Source organism: Martes martes, assembly GCF_963455335.1.
Source record: "Martes martes genome assembly, chromosome: 8".
Lineage (NCBI taxonomy): Eukaryota > Metazoa > Chordata > Mammalia > Carnivora > Mustelidae > Martes > Martes martes.
Genome location: NC_137895.1, coordinates 118,837,732 through 118,861,445, shown reverse-complemented (window position 1 = coordinate 118,861,445; position 23,714 = coordinate 118,837,732). Strand labels below are relative to the sequence as shown.

Here is a 23,714-nt window from a genome sequence, read left to right as displayed (position 1 = left end):
CCCCATACCCACTCTGAGCTAAACCCTGGTCAGGTAGTGCAGAAAGAAGAGTGAACAACACAGACCAAAGCCTCTGCCTTCTGTGGAGGACACTTTCCAGTGGATTGTAGTCTGACTGTATTAGAAGATGATGGGAGACTAAGTCAGCTAAAGCACTGGATGCCAAAACATGGAAACAAAACATCTTGACAAGTTCAAACTATAGGCTGAATCTGAAAAGATGATAAAGTTTGAAAACATAGCTTGAAAAACAAAAAACTTGAGAGATAGAATGTGGCTCACAGTTATACTCAGAAGAGACTTAGAAACCTTAGTTGACAATGAACTCAATATGAATTGATAGTCAGACCCGGTTTCCTGTGAAATTAAAGCGCTTTTTATGCTTCACTGATATAAAGAACCCAAAGCAAAGACTGTAAATCCTACTTAACTCTTCTCTGGGCAGTGCATTCATCTTTTCTTTGGTATCACATGCATTATCTCTACTAAAGAGAGGCCATGATGGCGAGCTAGCTACAAATATTTCTATGAAATTTCATATGCAAGTGGAATTTGATTTTTTCTGTGAGGTTCAACATTGCAGAATTAAATAGGACGAAGGACTAGAAGGGCCAATTTTAGCAAAGAAAATTCGAACTGTGTCCACAAATTGAATGGGCTGATTGTTGAATATCCACAGAGGATGGCCAAGCAGATGTCAGGGGTACTGAGGGGAAATTATGCATGGGGTCAGAATGAATGACTTTAAGACTCTGTCCATGTCCAGGAGCCCATGAATGTAATGCAGAAGTCTGCTGCGGTGAGATTCATCCTTCAGGAAAAATGGAGAGAGGGCTATAAAAATTATTTTTGAACATAAACTATGTCATCTTATGGTATTCCTTTGCAGATGGCATCTTATTTTGGATATACGGTCACAGTGTCAGATGTTAACAATGATGGGTAAGTTTCTAAGAACTTCCTCACTCCCCATATGTTATATTCATCCACAAAGATGTTGTATTTTTTTTCCTTCATGAAATAGATCCTTCCATACTTCCTCAAGAAGATAGAGGCTCTCTTGTTTTAATTGTTTTTTGGTTCAGGGCAAGAGGATACATCTACTGAAGAATTCTGTCATCCTATTTTATGTCTTTACGGAGGTTTTCCGCATCTCCCGCTTCCAGAAAAGGACTGTTTTACTTAGTTTTATCTTTAATTTAATGAATTGAATAGTCCTTGACCATTTGAAATCCAAAGCCATTAAAGCCTTTGTTCATCTGTCTCTCTTTAGCCTTACTTAGCATGTGATACATTCATAAACCATTTGCACATCAATAAACATTTTTCCCCTGGCATTGGTTTAATCAACATACTAGTATTGCCCATGGAGAAGATAAAATAATAATGTGAGCTTTTCAGAGTATGACAGTAAGTTACAATTGAGCTGGGACCAAATACCATGATAAACTATGGTTGTGTTTAAATCATTCCTTAAAAACAAGCTATTATTAAACCTCTCTTTGGTTCACTAAAACCACCCAACTGATAGATAAAACAGGTGATTAATTAAGAAAGCCAATACACGAAGATAAACTGATTAGCCATCCAATAAATATCATTGGAGCACCTACTGTGTGTCAGCCATTGTTCTTAGTGCCCAGAATATAGTGACCAATAAGGCAAAATAGGTCTCTGCTCTCAGAGTGTTCACATTTTTATAGAAATCAAATACCGGCAGAATCCTGGTTACATTCCAGGATCTGGACTAAGCAAACACTTTAGATACATCATTGGTAGATATTAGCTATGATTTACATATAGATAGAAATGTACTTTATATATTATGATGGCATATGCCTGGAGGATAAATTTAAACTTTTTTGCACCTTTTAGAAAATATCTTTTTTTAAAGGTTTTATTTATTTATTCATTTATTTAGAGAGAGAGAGCATGGGGGGGTGGCGGAGAGCAGAGGGAAAGGGACAAGCAGACTCTGTGATGAGTGTGGAGCTTGATGCAGGGCACAATCCCATGACCCTGAGATCATAACCTGAGTTGAAATCAAGAGTCAGACACCTAACTGACTGAGCTGCCCAGGGGCCCCTGGAAAATATCTTCTTTTATTATCCTTCCATTCAGTATATATTTCTTGAGCATCTACTATATACTAGCACTGTTCTAGGTGCTGGGCTATAGCAGAGAACAAAATAGAGACCCCTACCCCCATAGAGGCTCTATTACAGGTGGGGAGTTGGGTACTACAGACAAAAAGTCAGTAAGTCAAGTAAAGCGTATTTAGATGGTGATGAGCACCAGAAAGGAATGAAAAAATGGGAGGGCTGAAAGCAAGATGCCCTTCAGTAGGTAAACGTGTAAGTAGACTGTGTTACATTCAGACAACGGAATATTGGTAGGTGCTAAAAAGAAAAGAGCTGTCAAGCATGAAAACACATGGAGAAAGCTTAATTGCATATTATAAAGTGAAAGAAGCCAATCTGAGAAGGTTACATACAATATGATTCTAACTATATGACATCCTGGAAAAGGCAACACCGTGGACACAGTAAATGGATCAGGGGTTGCGGGAGGCCAGTTGGGAGAGGAGGGATAAACAGACACAGGATTTTTAGGGCAGTGAAGCTACTCTGTGAAACACTACAATGGTGGATCCATGTACTTATAAGTTTGTCCAGATCGGGGATGTCCCACTAGTGGGTCACTGAAGTTTCATCGATCGTAACACATGCACCGTGCTGGCAGGAATGTTGAGAAAGAGGAAAGCTGTGCCTGTGGCGTCAGGGGTATATGGGAACTCTCTGTACTTTTTGCTGGAGGAATGATCTGCAGAAAGTGGAGTCCATGGGGAAGAGATTCCTGGAGGTGGGAGCTGCTGGAAGCCCAAGGACATCAGAGGGGCTTGGAGAAGGGGCAGAGGGGTGCGGGATCACAGAGGTCTGTGAACCAGTGCATTAACAACGGTCTTATGCAGCACTACACAGGCTCTGCTATAGACAGAATGAGTGTTTCCAAGGACACACCTCATGAACCACTGGACAACACGAAGCAAGGGAATGGCCAGCAACACCAGAGGCAGGAAACTGTAGTAGTTGCACTCTGGAGATACTCTGAAAGTATATTTGAATGGCAATCTTATCCTGGAAGCAAGTCATTGAAAATTAAATTGCTTTCATCTCTAACTGAGCTGTGAAAAGAAAGTAACAATTAGGACCACCCTTCCCAATTTCCAACCTAGAGGGACTGATTTGTTATCAGCACCTTTTAGTAGTCTACAAAAGAAGGCGGGGAGTGGGAGGGGTGGCTGAGGAAGTACTTGAGTCCAAAACAACTTGGCATGTTGTCCCAATGGAGGAAGCCTGCACTTTAGTAACAACAACAACAACAAAGTCCCATAATGGTCTTCGGGATATGCGCAGACACATTTCTTCCAACAGATGGTGACACAACAAACACAACCTCCCAGCACCGCCCCCACCCCCAGGGAGCCACACGATGCTATAATTCATAGGGCCCAGATGAACTCAGTGTGTGCCCTTCTTTTCCTTCACTCTGCCCTGAATCCTTTCAGCTTTCCCCCAGTTCAACACTATGCCCTGCAGGGCACTGCCTCCTTCCTGGAAACGCTGTTCATTCCAGTCCATAGCAAAGCTCCGTGACAACATTTATAGAACTTTTTTTTTTTTTTTTTTTTTTTTTTTGCCATGTTAAGAAAAGAACAAGAACACTTGTGAGGAAAGGATCTCTTTGGTCTCCTGCTGATCAAAACAACATGGTAGTAAGAAACACAAGAATTTTTCAGGGATAATTTGTTCTATCTTGATGTTCTTAAAAAAGTTGCTATGACAGTTCTTTCTTTTTTATTAGGCAGTATATTCTTAACTCTTGAGACTGCATCAAAAAAAGACATCTGTTATCTTAATATTGCCATTCTTTTTTTTTTTAAGATTTATTTATTTATTTGAGAGAGAGAGCAGGGCAAGGGGACGAGGGAGAGAAAAGGGGAAAGAATCTCAAGCAGATTCCCCACTGAGCACGGAGCCTGCCACGGGACTCGATCCCATGACCCTGAGACAGTGACCTGAGCCGAAATCAAGAGTCGGGCACTTAACCAACTAGGCCAGCCAGGCACCCCTTAATAATACCATTCTTAACGTGCCCACAGATTGTCAGTCTGTATGTAACTTGTCATTCTTAGTTACTGTAACGCTATGTAAATTCAAGGCCCTATTATAAATGAGTAAGCTAAGAGGCCATTGAGAATCTTTCATCCTAAATACAGAAAGACAACTCACGTGAAGTCTGAGATTACAATAATAAAGATCTAATTTGCCATCATCTTTGCAGCATTTGTGTTTCGAGAAAAATTACCTGATATTGTTGGCTTTCAAATAGACGTCTTGTGTGTCTAGGTTTATACTTGATCCCAAGATGGAGCTCTGAAAACCACCATTTGTAGTGACAGTAGTGTCTCACCTCCTTGGGCAGGTATTCGTCCCTGAGGAAGGTGCGGAACAACCTATCAGGGCAGAGGCATAAAATGCATTCCCTCGGAAATCTTAGCAGAACCAGAAAAGAAAGGCAGCAAATCATATGTGTGCCAGTGACTTTTCTCGAGCTCCTATGATGGCGCCAAGTCAGAACACATGCGGCCTCATTTTGAGAAAGAGTGCTTTTGTCATTCTAACTTCTGACAAGCCTTCTAGAAGAGATCCGAAGGTTGGATGGGATTTACAGGAAACATGAATCCCTGTCTCAGAGTTTTCCTGGATATTATATATGTGGTCTTCCCAAATTTTTAGTCCTTTCAAGTGCAAAAATCTCTATTCTCCACTGAAACTATTGAAAAACCTAGTATTGGGGTGCCTGGGTGGCTCAGTCGTTTAGCATCTGCCTTTGGCTCAGGTCACCGTCCCAGTGTCCTGGGATCGGGCCCCACATCAGGCTCCCTGCTCGGCGGGAAGCCTGTTTCTTCCTCTCCTACTCCCCCTGCTTGTGTTCCCTCTCTCACTGTCTCTCTCTCCATTCAAATAATAAAACCTTGAAAGGAAGAAGAAAGGAAAGCAGGCAGGCAGGCAGGCCTAATAACTGCTTTAAGCAACAAAATTTTGTCATGCATGATTAGAAGACAGTGTTTTTTCCTTTCTCAGAGTGACTTCATGTGTAGTATATGTCTAATAACATAGGACGACCCAAACTACAATCCAGTGAAGCTATCTAAAATTCCTCTGCAAAGAAACTGAGACACAAAAGCTCCTCAACTTGCCTAAGCTTACACACTAATTAGGCAAAGGTCTTGATTAGATCCCAGACCTTCTGCTGACTTACCCAACAGAATTTTTCTTGCTACCTAGAGAGAACTCTATACTAAGCTCTATAAAATAGCTGGCAGGAAAGATATATATAACTTCAGTGTCCAAGGATTTATAATCTATAAGAATTAGGAACTTTCAGTGTAATTGAGTAAAATGGCATGCCTCTCACTTTCAAAAAGCTGGGAAATTAGTGTATTTGTCACTGAAACTATCCATGACCTTTTTTATTTTTTAAAATAAATATTATATATGATTAAGATGTACAACATGACATTTTGATATACATATGTGCAATGAAATGATCACTGTGTTCAAGCTAATTAACATACTCATCTATAGGATCTATCTCTATTCAGCCAGCTGTGTGTTCCATTTCAAAGTCACCGTATGTGTGTGTGTGTGCCTACTGTGTGCATGTGTGTGTGTATGTGTGTGTGTGTGGTGGTAACACCAGAGGTCTACTCTCTTAGCAAACTCCTAGTACACAATACAGTGTTACTCTCTGTAGTCACCATGCTACAGGAAACTCTAGAACTCACACATCCTGTGTTATTCCAACTTTGTACCCTTTGACCAACATCTCGCTTTTGCCCCACCTCCCCACCTCCCCACCTCCCCACCTCTGGTAACCACGGTTCTATTCTCTTCTATAAATCTGACTGTTGCAGATTTTGTATGTGTGTGTTTAAGTGTTTCACTCTAATTTTTGGTAAGAATTTACATCCCTGTTTATTAAGTGTGCATTTTATTAATTCCTATCATTTTTATAAGCAAGGTCATGCTTCCAATTTCTAAGAATATGAAATCATAATTTTGAAGTTATTTTCACCCATAGAAGTTTAAGATTGTCTTCAGTGATGATAAAAACAACTGATTCGTGAGACAAAAATTCAGTTATAGTTTTTAGTGTCATGGCATATAAGAAAAATCAGTCTCTGTGATTATATTTAAAATAGCCATACTAGGGGCGCCTGGGTGGCTCAGTGGTTTAAGCCTCTGCCTTCGGCTCGGGTCATGATCTCAGGGTCCTGGGATCGAGCCCCGCATCGGGCTCTCTGCTCAGCGGGAGCCTGCTTCCCCCTCTCTCTGTCTGCCTCTCTGCCTAGCTCTGATTTCTCGCTGTCAAATAAATAAAATCTTTAAAAAAAATAAAAATAAAAAATAAAATAGCCATACTAGTCTGCTGCATTTTACTTAGTCAGTAGTAATGATTTATATATAATTTTATAGTCTATAACTCCTATATATATTTTTTAAATCCACAAAACCCTTTTTAGCTTTCCCAGCATTTATCAGTGATCAAGGACTCATCAGTGAACATTAATCACCAGTAGAGTTCAGTATTAAGACTGAGATTTAATTCCCATTTTTTTTGGTCCAAATTCTAATTTTTCAATAGCCTTTTTTTTAAGGCCTACTTCTTCTAAACCTTGGATCTGAGTGGATGCTATGCAGTGACTTAGAATAGGATTAAGAATATCACTTGGCAGGGGCACTTGGCTGACTCAGTTGGTTAAACAGCTGCCTTCTGCTCAGGTCATGATCCCAGGGTCCTGGGATCAAGCCCCGTGTAGGGCTCCCTGCTCAGCTGGGAGCCTGCTTCCTCCTCTCCCTCTGCCTACTGCTTGACCTGCTTGTGTGCTCTCTTCTCTGTCAAATAAATCAATAAAATCTTAAAAAAAAAAAAAGAATATCACTTGCTTAGTTGATTGGTTATGGTTCAGAAGTTAGGACTCCACACATTCTGTGGGATTAAACCAGACTCTCCCTTCTCCGGCCAAGAGATAATTAAGTAGTTCTGTACATGAGGCTACCTAGTGACATTCTTTGACAGCATATGACATCTTCTCTATCCACTTTGCAACAAAAGCAAGGTCCCTGCAAATACTCCAAAACCTCGACATCGGGGGGAGAAAAGACAAAGGCATTAAATAATGCTGACCGAATTAGTAAATTGATGGACATTTTTCCCAATATTTTTTTAATTTAAAAAAATCTCCAGGTATTGTGAGTGACTCCAAACGTTAAGACAGAACAGTGTTGTGTGTGCTGGTTGGTGGTTGATATTGTCAAGCTCATAAGTGTATCAAAAATATAAACAAGCTGGTGAAATTAACTTTAGTTTAGTTATCTTAAGATAGCCAGAGCTATAAACTCTGCCAATGTAAACTGTTAGGAATTTCTGGACAAACTTAACAAAGGGAGATGGAATTTTTCATCTTGAGCCTAAGCAAGCAAATTAGGTTTTTTCTTATGGCTTTTGAAACTTACAGTATTTATACTAATTCAGAAACTCACAGAATTGCAATTTAATTGATTGGATTGTTTTTTGCCTCTGTGGGGCCCAGAGGAGTTAAATTTCAAGAGAATTTTGGCAGTTTGTTAACTTGAGAACATTTTAGAGAAAACTTATTTGAAAGAAATCAGGTTTGGGTAATTATGTTTTTGCCCTAGATTTAGCCCAAGTATGTATTCTCTCATACAGGTTTTACTATTATGATTGAAGTAAAAAGAAAATCCAGAAAACTAAGACAGAAAGAAGTCGTAAATTGAAATTGATTTCTATAATGTATATGATCAGCTATGTTAGGTCTTGCCAACCGCAAAACAATTCAGCTGATAAGATATAGACTCTAGTTTAAAGTCTACTAATCTGCAGTCTGTTAATAAATAACCATGTTCCAAAAATTAATTATGGACATTAACATGCAATATCTACTACTGGGAAAAAAGATACATAGAAAAGTATGTGAAACCAACATATTAACACTATTTGACTCAGAAAACTTGAATCTAGATTCTTATATTGAACATCCTTATTGCTGGGTCCTGTCTTTCTGTCTCATTCTTTATCACTATTTATGATTTGCTTTTCAGGAAAATATTTATGTTTCTGTCTTAAACAACATGTGAAGGATGAGAAATTGAGCCTTGCACTGTATTATATTATTAGGAGAGATTTAAACATAAAAAGAGACACAAAACCTGAGTGTATGTTACCTAGAGATTTTAAAGAAAACTGCTTAAATATTAGACATTTGGATAAAATGTAACAGTGTGTATTTTTTGAAGTGCCTTTACATAGTAACTCAGATCTCATCCAAACCACCAACATGACCCAAAGAGAGTGGATGGGTTTTACTGAAAACTTCATCATTAATAATAATAATATTTCTTCATCATTAATTTTTTGAGATTACAAAGCCATACAGGATGGGTGATATATACATAATTCTCTTAAAATGGTACCCAACCTATTACACAACTATGTTTCAGAAAGTCAATGAAAAAATATCTTTACTAATAAAATATTTTCAAACTTTAAACTTGGATTGGGCACATTCAAAACCAGGACTTGCCAAACTAATTTTGAAAGCGTCCAATAGCACACATAGCCTACTGCAATGGTTTTTCAGGAACTTCTTTGCCTTGTGGTCCATAATAAGAAATACATTTGACATTGCAACCTGGCACACACACATAGAACTGAAACAAAAGTTTGATGGAACAATATTTACCCTCATGTAATGCATTCATTCTGTTTTCTGTTCTTTTCTATTTCATTTTTTAAAAATTGCTTGTCCAGACCCACTGAATTGATTTCACAATCCACTAATACATTGCAAACCAAGATTTAAAAACACCAGCCTAAACAATAATATATATGGTGGCTCTTAAGTAATATTGCTACAATAAAATAATATTGACTCTAAGTGTAAAGTATTCTATAAGACACATTATACCAATTAAATCCAAGACAGTTATTGTCTTTCAAACTTAGGGAAACACAATTATAAATGAAAAACAAATGTCTTTCTCTGTTTTTATGGCATTTAGAACATTTTAGAAGACTTACACTTAAATATCTAGGGAAATATATTTCTAACAAAATAAATCAATGCTGTCATAATCCTCTAAGAATCCAAAGGTTCCATGGATGTGCTAGGCTCTCGCAATGATGGGTCAAGTAATTTTCCATTCCTAGAACTCGGTGTTGGCAGTGAAAAATGTAGACAGCAAACCGTGCCAGTCCTGCATCTTTTTTGCCCCCTCGGGGACCAATTATACGGCTTGTTCCTTCTTTAGAGAAGGAGAAAATGGTCCCACTCCATCTCTACAGCAGAGACCAGTGATTTCAGACATCTTTGAAGTACAAGGAAGCAACACACACAATTAGGTGTTTAACAAATGCCTCTCCACACTGGCGATAATTATAACAGAAGGAGAAGCAACCAGGTCCCTGCCACGGGAAGGCCAGGGGCTAAAATAAATCCAGTCCTTGTTCTCCTCTGGTCCTGGAGCAGAGCGAGATGGCCAGCAATCGGACTTTTTTTTTTTTTTTTATCAAGTTACTTGTAAGATTTTTAAGAAAATATTTTACCTAAGCATAGCTATCCAACTTAGGTTCAGGAATTTGAGATCAAAATAATGGTCATTCCTATTTACCCATCCCCCTACCCACCTCCAGGAATGCTCCTGTCACGGTGAGCCCCGGGGGGTGGACAGCAGTGCTGCCTCGCTATACTATACGCCTGAAACTAATAGACTACTGTGTGTCACCAATATTGGAATTAAAATAAAATTTAAAAAAAAAATAGCCATTCCTCGACTATATCTATAACCACTCCTCACTTCCTTCTTACAGCTTGCCCAAGTGACACTCAAAGTGTTTCTAGCTAGAAACCATGTGTTAGGTCTCCTGCTGTGGGAGAAAAGTAAGAGGCTATCCTAGAAGTAGCTGGCAGCCCCAGACCATCCCCAAATCACATTTCACTGTGTTTCTAGCTCCTACAAGAGAGGAGAGGGAGAAGGGGGGGGATGAATTTTGCTCTTTTAACAAGAACTCTTTCTGTTTACATTGCTAGAATATAAAAATATTATGTTTCCCTTCAACACCCAGGCCAGTGCCTTCATAATACCTATCATGTATTAAACACTATAGTTTGACCAGTGTGTGCGTGTGTGCATGCACATTTGGAAATAGAAACACACCAAGAGGGACAGAGATGGAGACGGAGACTGAGGGAGATCTCCAGTGATGTATCCGATAAAGTAGCCTATTTCTACCTTCACATTTTTAGGCAAAGTAACTTGTTCAATAGGACTCAGCTGGTGACTAAAAGAGCAGGTTTTAAACCTAGATCAGCAGAACATCAAAACTCATGCTTTTCTCATATCGTTTGGGCTCAACTTACTTTCCCAATTATCTTTGGTTTTTGTTGTTGTTGTTGTTTAGGCTGGCTGTATTTTTCAGAACAGTTTGGGTTTATGGAAAACTCGAGCAGGAATTACAGAGAGTTCCCATACATTCCCTCTCCCCTCCACGCTCAGTTTCTACTCTCACTACCGTCTGGCATTGGTGTGGTACATTTGTTACCATCAAGCTACTGATACATTATTGACTGAAGCGCACAGCTCACATTAGGGTGCCGTCTGTGTTATACATTCTGTGGCCTTTTCCAAATGCATAATGTCAGGGGTCCACGTCCAGTGTCATGGGGAATGCTTTCATTGCCCTCAGAATGCCCTGTGCTCCATCCATTCATCCCTCTCCCCTCCCCGCACTCCTGCCAACTACTGATCTTTTTAGTTTTGTCCTTTCCAGAACGTTATAAACTTGGAATCCTTCTGTATGTAGCCTTTTGAGACTAGCTTCTGTCACTCAGCAGATTGGCTTTAAAGTTCCCTCTGTGCCATGTTGTGGCTTCGTCGTTCCTTTCCTTTTATCGCCAAGTAATATTCTTTCATATGATGTGGCACAGTTGATTTATCCATCCATCTGTGGAAGGATATCTTGGTTGCTCCCAGTTTGTGGCAATTGGAGGTTTTTGTGTGGACATAAAATTTTCAACTGATTTGTGTAACTACCTAGGAGTGTCTCATATGGTAAACCTGTGTTTAGTTTTGTAAGAAACCGCCACACCGTCTTCCAAAGCAGCTGGACTGCTTTACATCCTCACCAGCAATGAATGAGAGTTCCTGTCGCTCCACATCCTTGCCAGTATTCAGTGCTGTCAGCATTTTGGATATTAATCATCCCAATAGATTTTTGTGGCATCTCCTTGCTTTAATTTCTAGTTCCCTAATGACATATGATATTGAGAATCTTTTTATATGCTTATTTGCTACCTGTAAATCTTCTTTGATGAGGTGCCTGTTCAAATCTTTCGCCCAGTTTTTATTTTTTAATTTTTTTATTTTTTTCGCCCAGTTTTTAATTGGGTTGTTTTCTTATTGCTCCTATTATATATTATATACATTTAACACTAATTACATATAACAACAATAATGTATTTTATGTAATATGTAATATCCTATTTTATATGTTACTGTTATGTATTATTGTTATTACTATTTCATATTATTAAGAATTAAGAATTCTTTGTATAGCTTGTTTTTTCCAATTAAAATCATTGGCGCCCCTCTAGCATGGAGCCCACCTGAACCACTCACTTGCCCTGGCTCCACTCAGGGGATACGTGCTTGGGGCTCAGAGTGCTGCCACCTGGCAAGCCTGCCTCCAGAACCACCTGTCAGAATTCCTTACAGGTGCAATGCCCTCTCCTCTATGAGCCTTCCTTAACTTTCTTGAAGTTCCAGCTCTCTCTCCTGTCTGGGATCTCGAGGATTCAGTTTGGATTTTTCTTTTTTTTTTTTTTCATTCTGCCTTGTCTGTAGGTAAACTAGTAGCAATTTGACCTTGCTTGTACATTAATCAGGAACAGGGTTGACCTAGTAGTCATTATATTCCTTGAGTAACTTATCACCGTGTCTTAAATACAGCTGTTACACAGAACATCTCTAGAATCATACAGGGAAACGGAGAATAGATAGCCACCACAGGGAAGGCAAGAAGTTGGAGAGAGAGGCAGGTCAGAGTGTTGTTGGAGTGTCTTGCAGATGTCTCAGACCTTAAAGGAGGTTTTGTGTTCTCAGTAACTGTCCCACCTCATCCCTGCCTGTTAGATGAATGGTAATATTTTTAGTTGAGTTGGCAAGTTTCTGCATGTTACCTAATCTATATAGGCATAAAAGTCAAGTGCAGATTTCTATTTATGCCTGAGATCACTCTAAATATTGTTGTTTCTCCCAAGATTAGGGTGTCTGCAGAGGTTGTTAGTATCAATCAAAGTATGAACTTTGGTTGATGTGACTTTTTCCAAAATTTCTAAAATAAAAATGATACATTCATACATTTTTAAGAACTCAAGCCTTAGAAGGCGCTGTTCTATTCCTCTTCCTGTCCATTGGCTCTGAGAAGAAAGGAAATACCTTTACCTACTTGGGTTTTGTTCTCCTGGTGGTTATATCTTTATCTCTTAATTAATTTGCCTAGACATTTGTTTCTTGAATTTTTTCCAACCTTAAAAACTATCTACTAGTTTCCTGCTATAATATCTGCATTTATAGAGAATAACTATCAAGTCTTATCTTTCTAGGCAGTCCCACAACCCTTTCTGGACTCAGTTTTGTATTTAAGTGAAGCAAACAAGAGGATAGGAGGAGGCAAAATTTATTTTAAATCTTATTCCTGCAAGAAAACTTCATAAATTAAGTGTATAGTTCTATTGTCATAGACAAACTCTAATCCACTTTGAGAAAACCTTTTTTAGATCTTTTTTGATATGTTTTACTTGTATAGCTACATTTTCCAGAAATGCACTAAGAAGCTTTTGAAAAAGAATGAAGTGTCTGTGGTTTTCTTAAAGTAGTCATGGTAACATAGTTCAAAAGTTCAGTGTACGGGTGCCCAGGTGGCTCAGTTAGTTAAGCATCTAGCTCTCGGTTTCAGCTCAGGTCATGATCTCAGGGTGGTGCGATCAAGCCTCACGTCAGGCTCCCCACTCAGTGTGGAGGCTGCTTCCCCTTCTCCCTCTACCCCTCCTTCTACTTGTGCACTCTCTCTCTCAAATAAATAAATAAATATATATATATATATATATATATATATTTTTTTTAAGTTCATTGTAACAACTCTTAACGTATCTGCAACATTCTATCCCAGACACATAGCGAAGTGATGAAAGAAATACAATGACAGTAAAATGTATACCCTGGGAAGAGAAAAATACCAATAGAAATGTACTAATCTGGTTGATTAAACGTGTACCCTGAAAGAATCTCAGGTCTGTCAGTGCTCTGACCTCTCTCTTTGTTCCATACAGAATGGATGACATATTGATCGGGGCACCGCTCTTTATGGAACGCGAGTTTGAGAGCAGCCCTAGAGAAGTAGGGCAAGTTTACCTGTATTTACAAGTGAGCGCGCTTGTCTTCAGGGACCCGCAGATCCTTGCGGGCACCGAGGTTTTTGGGAGATTCGGTAGTGCTGTGGCACACTTGGGAGACCTGAACCAAGATGGATACAATGGTAATTGATACCAATACATGGAAATTGTTTATTTGTCATAATTCCTGTTACCAGGACACGAAGGAAACAATGACATCTTAAAGTCTTTACAGTGGTGTGTATGGTACGGTTAGTATTATTGGTTTTTAATAAATTATCAAAAACCTTACGGCAGTTTCAAGTTTATATATGGTGTCATATAACAGCTCTTAATAAAAGGCAGCAGTTATTTTTTAAAGTGATATTTGGATTTATGACTCAAAGAAAACTAGAGAACCTTTTGTTATGTACAGAGTCGAGACAGATAAGTACATGTCGACATATGGACAAGTATATTGCCTTGTGATTAACCCACATGGACTAGGTCTAGGTTATGCTGGATTTTAATTGGTCTGTAAACTTTAGCTCAAAGGCAACTTCAGTGTTTGCAGTAGAGTCGTGTTAAATTCTTAGTTCAGGATCGTGATTCTTTAAGCTAAGAATTTGTGAATGCCTTGCAAGTACCTTCTCAGAAGAATGTGCAGCTCACACAGAGTTTTGCTTAGAAGTTCAGGACCTTTAAATTAAGAAGTAAGGTATAGTGGGTTTCTTAAAGTTCAAAGGAGTGACAGGAATTTGCTCCAACAAAATAGCTTAGGGAGTGTTTGCCTCAGATTAGTATTCATTAGTACCTTTGGCAAGGGATATTGGGTTTTTATGTTTTCTCTGAAAAAAAGACATCCCAGAAATGTATGGCTAGTAATTTTTTAAGTGCCATAAAACATAAATGCATGTTAAAAGCTCACAGTTCCAGGAAAATAATAAAAAAGAGACAAGTTCATCTTTAACTGATACGCTGCTTTCAGAAACTGCCTTTTCCCTGAGCACCAAGCCAAATAAATAATGTTATCTATCAAGTCATCTTTTCCACCACAGTTTTCTCTATTTGTCTTTTTTCTCAAACACCTCATAATATTTTTGAAAGCTAAGAGAAACATTTTTAATGACATAAAGGGGGTTCTGCCGCTCTGTGCCTCACTGTTTTTGAGTATAAAGTGGGCAAAATAATTCCGAACTGGGAGGAAACGTGGGACAGATGTGGACTGACTTAGAGGAGGTGAAGGAAAGGCCTCTTTGCACCTGGTACACAACGAAATCTTTAATTTCCACCACAATCTGAGATAGGAATATTTATTATTATCTATTAAATGAAATTGGAATTACGATCCTCATTATGTAGTAAAATCAATTCACGATTTACTTAGTCTTATCAGAATTACTTAGGAGCAAAAAGAAATAAACGACAAAGTGAGGACACATAACCATCCTCCACTGGGGTGAGCTATTATGTTATTGTGTTCTTGGTGCTCTTTTTTTATGTAAAACTCAGTCTTTGTGTGTGTTGTTTAGAACAATCCTGATGAACACAATGTGTGGAAGTTAATTTTCATTGAGTGCTATATTTAAGTGGGAGTCAGGCGATAGGGTTCTTTCTGGGTTCCCCAATGTCCTCTATTGTAAAATGCAACCTGCTCCCCTTCGTGGGACAATGTAATCATTACATTAAATAGTCTTTGTGCAAGAGATTATTTCTTTTGACAAGAAGTTCATAAGTACCTTGCAAATGTGCCTCCCCTGTTTTACCCAGCCTAGTGATGTGACCCAGCCCTCCCTGTTGCTCGCTAAGTTCCCGTGTAGACCACCCTCTGCCTGCTCCTCCAATGGGCCCTGCTCTTTCCACCTCTGGCCCTTGGCACACCAGTTCTTTCTGCCCGGAGTGCTCTCCCCTCTGATTTCACACAGTTGGTTCTGTCTTGTCCCCAGCTTTCAGTTTCAACACGAGCCTTAGCAACACCCTGTCGATCACCAAATTTAGAAATAACCACCATTCTCCATTACATTAATATTTTTGATTCTTCTGCATAGAATGTGTCACTTTCCATCTTTTCTTGATTGTCTCTCTATTCAAATTGTCTATTACCTGCACTAGGATATAGTCTTTCTAAAAGCAGCATCTGGTTCACTGTCATACCCACTGGATCCAACACACAGTGATCACTCAATAAATGTTTGCTGGATGGAGAAAAGACAAATAATTTATGGTTGCTGCAATATTACAAAATTTTCCTGGAAAACATAATGAGCCCTTTGGATTCCAGGATGCCACTCTTCGATTGCACTTAATTCTATCTCTAAAACCTTCTTCTTTCCTTAAAAAACGTGTTCATGTGTCCCTGTTTGCAGACATTGCCATCGGTGCACCCTTCGCAGGCAAGGATCAAAGAGGCAAAGTGCTCATTTACAACGGGAACAAGGATGGCTTAAACACCAAGCCTTCCCAAACTCTGCAGGGAGTGTGGGCCTCACAGACCATCCCTTCGGGCTTCGGCTTTACCCTAAGAGGAGACTCAGACATAGACAAGAATGATTACCCAGGTAAGGGTTCCTTTCCTCTCCCGCCAGAGACCCCACTTCCTGGAAAGAAGCCTATTCTCAGGACTGTGCATCCCATGTAACCCCATGCATCCCTTTGCCTTCTAAAGGCAAAGGCCCAGTTTAACCCTGGATGGCCTGGGGCTTTTGTGCATGATTCCTAGGTGACTTTCACAAGCATTTGAAGGCAGATAAAATAAACCCTCCTTTTCCCACCAGGAGATGGTTTTAGAAAGGCAAGATGGTGTTTGAAAAGCCACATTGGATGTATGACTTGTCAGCTTTGCAACCAAAGTTGTTATTTGAAACCCCTCAGTGAGTTGTTCTCCATTGATAAAGACAGCTTGCCTCAGAACCAGCTAGAGCAATTTATTTTCACCTTGTCATTCTCTCTTGAGCTCATAATTCCTATTAATGAACTCATGAACTACAACATTTCTGTCCTAAAGCTCATGTTCTTGGAGCGTAAATATTTTCTCGCCATACTTTGGGGTTTTTTCAAAATAGATTGAATATTTCAAACTGAAGCAAAAGGAACTGGTTCATAGTAAAGATTGTAAACTCTTTTTGATGACTTAATTCATATTGAGGTCTCATGGAAATTAGACAGTGCAGCGACATAATTCATGATTTGTGTGTGCTGTAGGAAAATACAGTTTGTCTTAAAGGATTGTTTTAGTAATCCCAGGGTTTTTAGCAAAGAACATTAGACTTCTTGGTTTTATGGTTCAATTTTCACATTTATGTTAGTTATTTTAAGATGTTTTCAATAAACACATAGAAATCAGTAATAGTTAACTGACAGCTTTAACTATTTATTAAAACCTTGTCTCTTTCCACCACCCTTCCCCTAATTGGGCATTTTCCATATGTAGAATTTTTTTCTGGTTTGGGGCAACATTCCAATAAACTGACTACCTAAATATACATCGCTGATTTCATCCTTCCACTTTCTCTTCCCCTTTTGGGATCAGGCAAAAAGGATTCTGCAATGTATTCTCATAAATTTGCCAGAAGTCTTTTGGGGAATTAACATAAATGTTGTAGTGGGCTCAAAGCAGATTTAGTATTATATTGTATACAAATATCTTCCATATTTTCAAGAACATCTAGTTAAGTTTTTTTCTTAGGTTATATTATACTATCCAATCAATGAAGGTAGTGGGTTTTAGTTTTGGGGGGGAGGGTGTTATTCATAATATATTCTATTTTAAATAATCCTCCCTTATGTGATTTCTTCCCAAAATATGTCAGGATGATTCACAAAATTTAACTCTTGGGTTGTAACTTTAGATAAACAGTTATTTTGGAAAGTTATTGCCAGTCATTGTGCTTGTCATATTCTCACCTTAGTCAGGGAACCTGACAGAGGATGGCCTGGACCTTCCCCCAGGTAAAGGAGATACGGGATGTATCGATCACACAGGCCGTTCATCAACTTCTTTTGAAGTCTCCTAAATAAAAACCAGGAAGGAGAGAAACATGAAACAATTTTTCTCTGGAGGAATATTCCTTCTGGGGGTGGGTGGGGGGTTGAGGGGGTGGGGGAGCAGAAGTAGGACAGGGAAGAGAAAAGCTAAAGTAGGTAAATGCTGGTAATTAGTCACCTCTTACTTATGTTTTCTTTTATCCCTTCTTAACAATCAGAAAAAGGTCATTTGAGGCAGTTCGTTAACTTTATCTACTGAGGCTGATTCGATTTATACTAACCAATGAAGTTATGCAGCTATCCCTCTGTCTGTAAAGTGAATGATCTTTACTAAGGCAGGACCGATAATGCCACTAAGTGAATTCTTCTCCCTCAAGATTGTCTTGAGGCGTTCAGTGTACATCTGGACATCTTAGTAGACTTGGGTTCTGGTTCCAGTTCTGCCTCTCAAATGGAAATACAGATGTCTGGTGATTCATGATCCTATGATGTTTTCCTTGATCCTCATCTTTTTACAAAATAATGCCACGCAAAGAAGCCTCTTTATATTGACACCAAGTCCCCAGGGACCTATGCAGAAGAAAACCACCTAATGGATGGGTAACTACATTCCATTCACTAGAAGAGTGGATTTGAAATTCACAGGCATAATTCAGGAATTAGACACGTAACTGTCCTCATTATTCTTTTTTTTCTTTTTTCATTCCCCCCCCTTCTTCTCCCCCACCACCCGCCCTCATTATTCTATACAGAAATTCCACTTGGCTTGTCTCCAGCCTCCATTTCCGTTAAGGGGAAAACCTTAATCTCACAGTCACTTCCAGATTCAGACTTAATCTCAGTTGAGTAAATGTTCATTTAGATTCAGAATTCTCCCCTTCCTCCCTCTTCCACCATCTTTCAAGGACTGAGTAGCAAAGGTGTGCCTGTTGTCCTGGGACTGACACAGGGGCATGCAGCCCAAACGCATCATCTGTTTTTACTAGTTTCTGCTGGAAGGATAACCCAGCCTCTCCTGGTCTTTGATGTGTTGCTGGAGCTTCTGTAGTCAATGAGTGGCCTGTGGAGTGGCCACTGCTCCAAAGTTCCATGTATCCTGCATCCTTGTTCTATTTTGTCCTCTTCCAGTCCACTCCCAGCATGTGCTTCTATGCCATGGTTAGGACCCAGACACTTGCAGGTTGGGTTTTCCGGTCTCTGAAATTGTTTTTATAATCCCCCTAGATTATTTCTTTAGCCATTGCTAATTTTCCCCCGGGGCATTTTATTACTCTAGCCCTAATGGGGTTGCAGTATTCTTAAGTTTTGCCTGGGAAACAGCAGTCTTCTCCACCCCCAAAGATTATTGGGTGGCATGATTTCTAAATTCTATAATTCATTTTATAAACTCTATGTCCTAGTCCCCCAGGGTCTGTCTTGTGATTTTTTCCAAACCAGTTCTTCCTGGAACTTAAAAAGAATTACAGTTTTCTTTCTCTCTACGGTCCTGCTCTTCCAAATCAAAATTACTCTGTTTTCAGATCATCGTGCCTCCTAGAAGTTCCAGAATCCATTTAACAAGTTGACTTTCTTCTAGGATATATCTAGTCATTCTCAATAAGCAGAGGTTCTTAATCTCTGCTGTACATCATCTGGGGAATTATCTGGGGAATTTTAAATAATGCATCTGCTCGGGTCACACTCCAGACTCAGAATCAGACTCTCCCAAGTCAGAATCTCTGGAGGATAGAACATGGACCAGAGTAACAGTTAAGTAACCTGGATGACTCCAGGGCACAACGCAGCTGGGAATGAATGATCTAGAACATGATCCCCATTTTTGAACATCGAATTGACTGGATGTATCATTTAGAGCCATTCAGTAGGTCAAGGGAGTGGGAAAGATTCCCCCTTTCCAGTCAATTCCCAAGTGTTTTCCCTGCTACTGAGCTTCACATCGCACCCTGAGTGGTCAGCTCTGAAGCACTGTGCGTGCCGGTCCCCCACTGAGTCTACTTGTACAGGCTGAATGCATGGCACCCCTTCAGATAGTTTGACTTATGGAGACTGAGATGGGCTTCAGGGATTTATGTTCTTACCCAGGACCCTACTTTGAGAAACACAGCTCTATAATCTTTGTGCTCAGTTCCCATGCCTAAGTAGTCAGATGTGCAGTGTTCTTTTTTGGCAAGTACCTGTTAGCTCAGCTCTGGCATTCCATTTATTCTTTAGAAGGTTGTCAAACTAGCCCAAAGGTCTTTTCTCCAGATGGCCTCTGTGTGATTACTGCCATTGGGATGCTTGGGCCTAAGACATGCTCTGGTCTCATCTGGAAAAATTAAAGAAGACCCAATGAAAATATTTAATTTTTCATGTACTATTCTACATTTCCTGGAAGTTATCTGTGCATTTAAAATGATTCCCATCTGACTTTCATTTAAAATACATTATTGTATTTGTTAGGAAGTAACCTACCTTAACCTGGCTTATGCCATAAAGGGAGAGCTTTATATTAAAGCTATAGAATATCTCAAGGAAACCTAACGATGGGAACTCTGCCAGGCCTCTGGAAGGGACTAACTAGGATCCAAGACAGTCATGTTAGGCCTTCCTTTCTGTCTCTCTCTTAATCACATCTCTGCTTTTCTTTGTACATCTGCTTCTCTCTTTCTCTATCTCCATCTGCCCTCCCCTCCTTCTCTCCCTCCCTCCCCGTCTCTTGCCAATATTTCTTTGAGCACCTCGTAGTGTTTCAGCTCCAGAGTTTGCATATTGCAGTTTTACTCACTCAAAGAGACTGTCTACAATTTATCTTAGTCCCAAATCCTGAGGAAAGGAATCTTATATGCTATGAGACAAAGGGTGACATTTTCTAAAGAAAGTAGGAGTTGATCGGTGGACTGTGCAAGTATCCCAGTAAATATCCACTATGACGCCCCAGCAAGACAAAACAAAACAAAATGGCCCTAGGAAATAAAAGTTGTAGTAAGAAGTGAAGAATATAATTGAGAGGAAAATACTTTGTTTTAAAAATTAAAATAATAAAAATGATCATTAAACTGTTCATCGATATTTTTATGTTTGATCCTTTAGCTTTAGAGTACAAAAATAAGTAAGAAATTCCTTCATTCAGTCAAAAATACGTATTAGTATTTACTACATATTAGACATTTTGCTGGGGACATAGTATCAAGGTGTACATAGTCCCTACATTCCCAGAGCTAACATTCTAGGTGAGAAAGACAGATGGTTAAATAACCCCAACGAAGGGTGAGCACTATAATACTGAAGTTTTTAAATGCAAAACTTTTTTTGGAATATCATAACATCTGAAAAAATTCAAGCATGGTTGCTGAACATTATGCTTATGAATTTTAAAAGTATGTCATAAGAAAAATATTGTTGGCCTCTGGCAATTTTGTAATTATTTGGTCTTTATTAGAGGATTCAGTTGATGAAAATAATAAGCTCTGTAGCCCCTTATACAGGCGCCTCCACTTCCCTTGAGAAACTTCTAGAAGCCAAGCTAATATTATGATCAGGGCTATAAATTATGTACAGGTCGTGCCCAGCCAAGGGGCAAGTGAGGACAGATTCAAATCCCAAGGGGTTTCTTCCACACAGGGCTGCCTTTGTAAATTCATACACAGGCATTTGTGGGCTCTCAGTGGTCCTATTCCAGGTCCTCATTCTACATGTATCAGAAACAAAATCCCCAAACTCTTCAACTACGTGGTCACCTGCAAAATTCACGTAAAGACAAATATACAAGTGAACAGTAGTTTGAAATTCTGCACTGAAATCCTTCAAACACCTTGGAGCTGCTGCTAAGTGGAACACACTTAAAAAACTGTGTCTGATGGGGTTATTTTTCCCATTCCTAAGGTGAACACTTTTACCCCATTTTAGGCACCCAGGGCTTGGCAGCTGTGTCTGCAAGCTGAGCTGGTTTGCCTTCCCTGGTCTTCACCACCTGCCGTCTACCCACTTCTGGGCACACTGCTAGGAAACCTCCCTATGTTAATGGCAGGGTGCATAGGTTGCCCCATGGGCTAGATAGCAGCAAGTGTTCTTTACATGTTTTTGATACAATCCAGCTGCCTTCTGCAGGAAGAAAGAATAAGGTTGATTGTGATGTTTGATATATATTTATTGTGAATTACAGCTGTTCCATCTCCCAGACTGACTAGAAATCAGGTCATCTAGTACCTGAAATAATCAAAAGCACAGACATGTAAAAGGTGGTTTGATTTACATTTACTCTATCACTTGATCTCTTCTGAAAGTTACAGATGTTCTGTATTTGACCAGCACCAGGCACTTAGTTTCCTTGTCTTAGGGAAAAAGAATGCTACCAAAAAGCAGGCATGGGACCAATTATATTGCTAACATTACTGCAATTATAGTAATTATTACTGCTATGCCACCACTGCATAGAAGACATAGCTAATATCCACTGGAATATTATTCTTTAATATTTCTCCTGCACACATACATACACTCACACTTACATGTATATTTATGTGTGTATACATGTGTATTTTTTGTGTATGTATGTGTATCCATACATAATATCCACTGGAATATTATTCTTTAATATTTCTCCTGCACACATACATACACTCACACTTATATGTATATTTATGTGTGTATGCATGTGTATTTTTTGTGTATGTATGTGTATCCCAAGGGTAAGATTAGATGACACTCCACTTCCTTCTTTTTAGGAAATATCAAACCAGTGTAAAAATAACCTATTAAAGTTAGCAGTGTGACTGGGAATGGCGGAAGGGAAATCAGACTGCCCAGGTTAAGATTCTCATCCATCATTGATGGGCTATGTGGCAATGGACAAATTACTTGATTTCTCTGAGCTTCTACTCCATACCTGATGTTATGGGGCTAACAATACTTCCTTTACTGGATTATGTGTGTTTGCACTTTCTAAGTCAGGAAAAGATTTTTACAAAATGTTGTGAAATGGCTTAGAACAAAATAAGGAAATCCATTTGATTGACATGAACAGAATCAAAACTACTTTACTTCACAGACATATTGGGCCACATGAAGTATTGAAAAGCTGCCTTCTTGGATTCTGGAGATGGACAAAATGGGTTTCAAACTAGACTCCACTGTTGCCTAGCTATATAAGCATAAGACAGTTTCCTAATTTCTCTTCAATCTCCTTATCTGTGAAATTAGATATTGTAAATTGATATAAAGACAAAATGGCATTGTTTACATAATATGAAAAATGGCAGCTCTCCAATCAGGTTTTAAAACAAGACTACTTTGGAGATATTCTTTTCTTATGCACCCTAGTTGACATTATTTTCTTTTGCTTATTTAATTTCCATAGCCCCCATTCTTTTTTTTTTTTCAAAGATTTTATTGATTTATTTGACACAGAGATCACAAGTAGGCAGAGAGGCAGGCAGAGAGAGAGGAGGAAGCAGACTTCCCGCCGAGCAGAGAGCCCAATGCGGGGCTCGATCCCAGGACCCTGGGATCATGACCCGAGTCGAAGGCAGAGGCTTAACCCACTGAGCCACCCAGGTGCCCCCATAGCCCCCATTCTTAATTTACAACACCATATTGGCTTCTCCCACCCCAGATGAACACTGAAACTGAGATTCTGTTGGGTTGAGATGCACTCATAAAATTCCTGTTGTTGGACCCTCCCTAGAAGCTTCTAATATCAGGAGGTTATGGCCCTGTTATGATGTAGTTCCATCGTTCACCCATCTGACCTCCCACCCCAAAGTGGGAGATGAAGCATTACTCACTACTGTGATTTACTGGGTGCCAAGAGTGGTAAATGTTCTTCCTTCTTAAGCTCTTAGGCAGTTGAGGGCATTTATTGGATCTGAACTAGGTGATAACAATGGCAACTGAAAGGAAAAAACTAAGGAAATAATGTAAATGAACAATAGTCAGGACTTATTAGTGACTTGCTGTGATAGAATGTAAAGGAGGTGGAGTGAGTAAGGAAGAGATGTTAAGGATGACTCTGGAATTTTGATCCTGAGGGCCTGAGAAAAGTATAGTAGAATGGAAAGATATGGGGAGATTTTGTTTTAGAAATATAGTCTACCATAGAAATAATATTTGGTATAATTTTCCTAATATCTAGTTACCCACTCATTATTTGTTTCAATTTCTTACCATGCATATTGTCATTGGTACACATACAAAAATAGGAGTCATTAGTATATTCATTTCTGGCACCAAA

General features: G+C 39.2%; 1 protein-coding gene across 3 annotated transcripts in view; it reads left to right on the top strand.

Moving 5' to 3' along the window:
• ITGA8 (integrin subunit alpha 8) overlaps positions 1-23,714 on the top strand; it is a 174,534-nt gene that overhangs the window by 50,519 nt on the left and 100,301 nt on the right. For all 3 annotated transcript variants that reach the window (XM_080810656.1, XM_080810655.1, XM_080810657.1), the window contains exons 11-13: positions 890-942; positions 13,478-13,683; positions 15,886-16,077. In XM_080810656.1, coding sequence (XP_080666782.1) covers positions 890-942; positions 13,478-13,683; positions 15,886-16,077 — 451 coding nt within the window. The remainder of the gene's footprint in view (positions 1-889; positions 943-13,477; positions 13,684-15,885; positions 16,078-23,714) is intronic.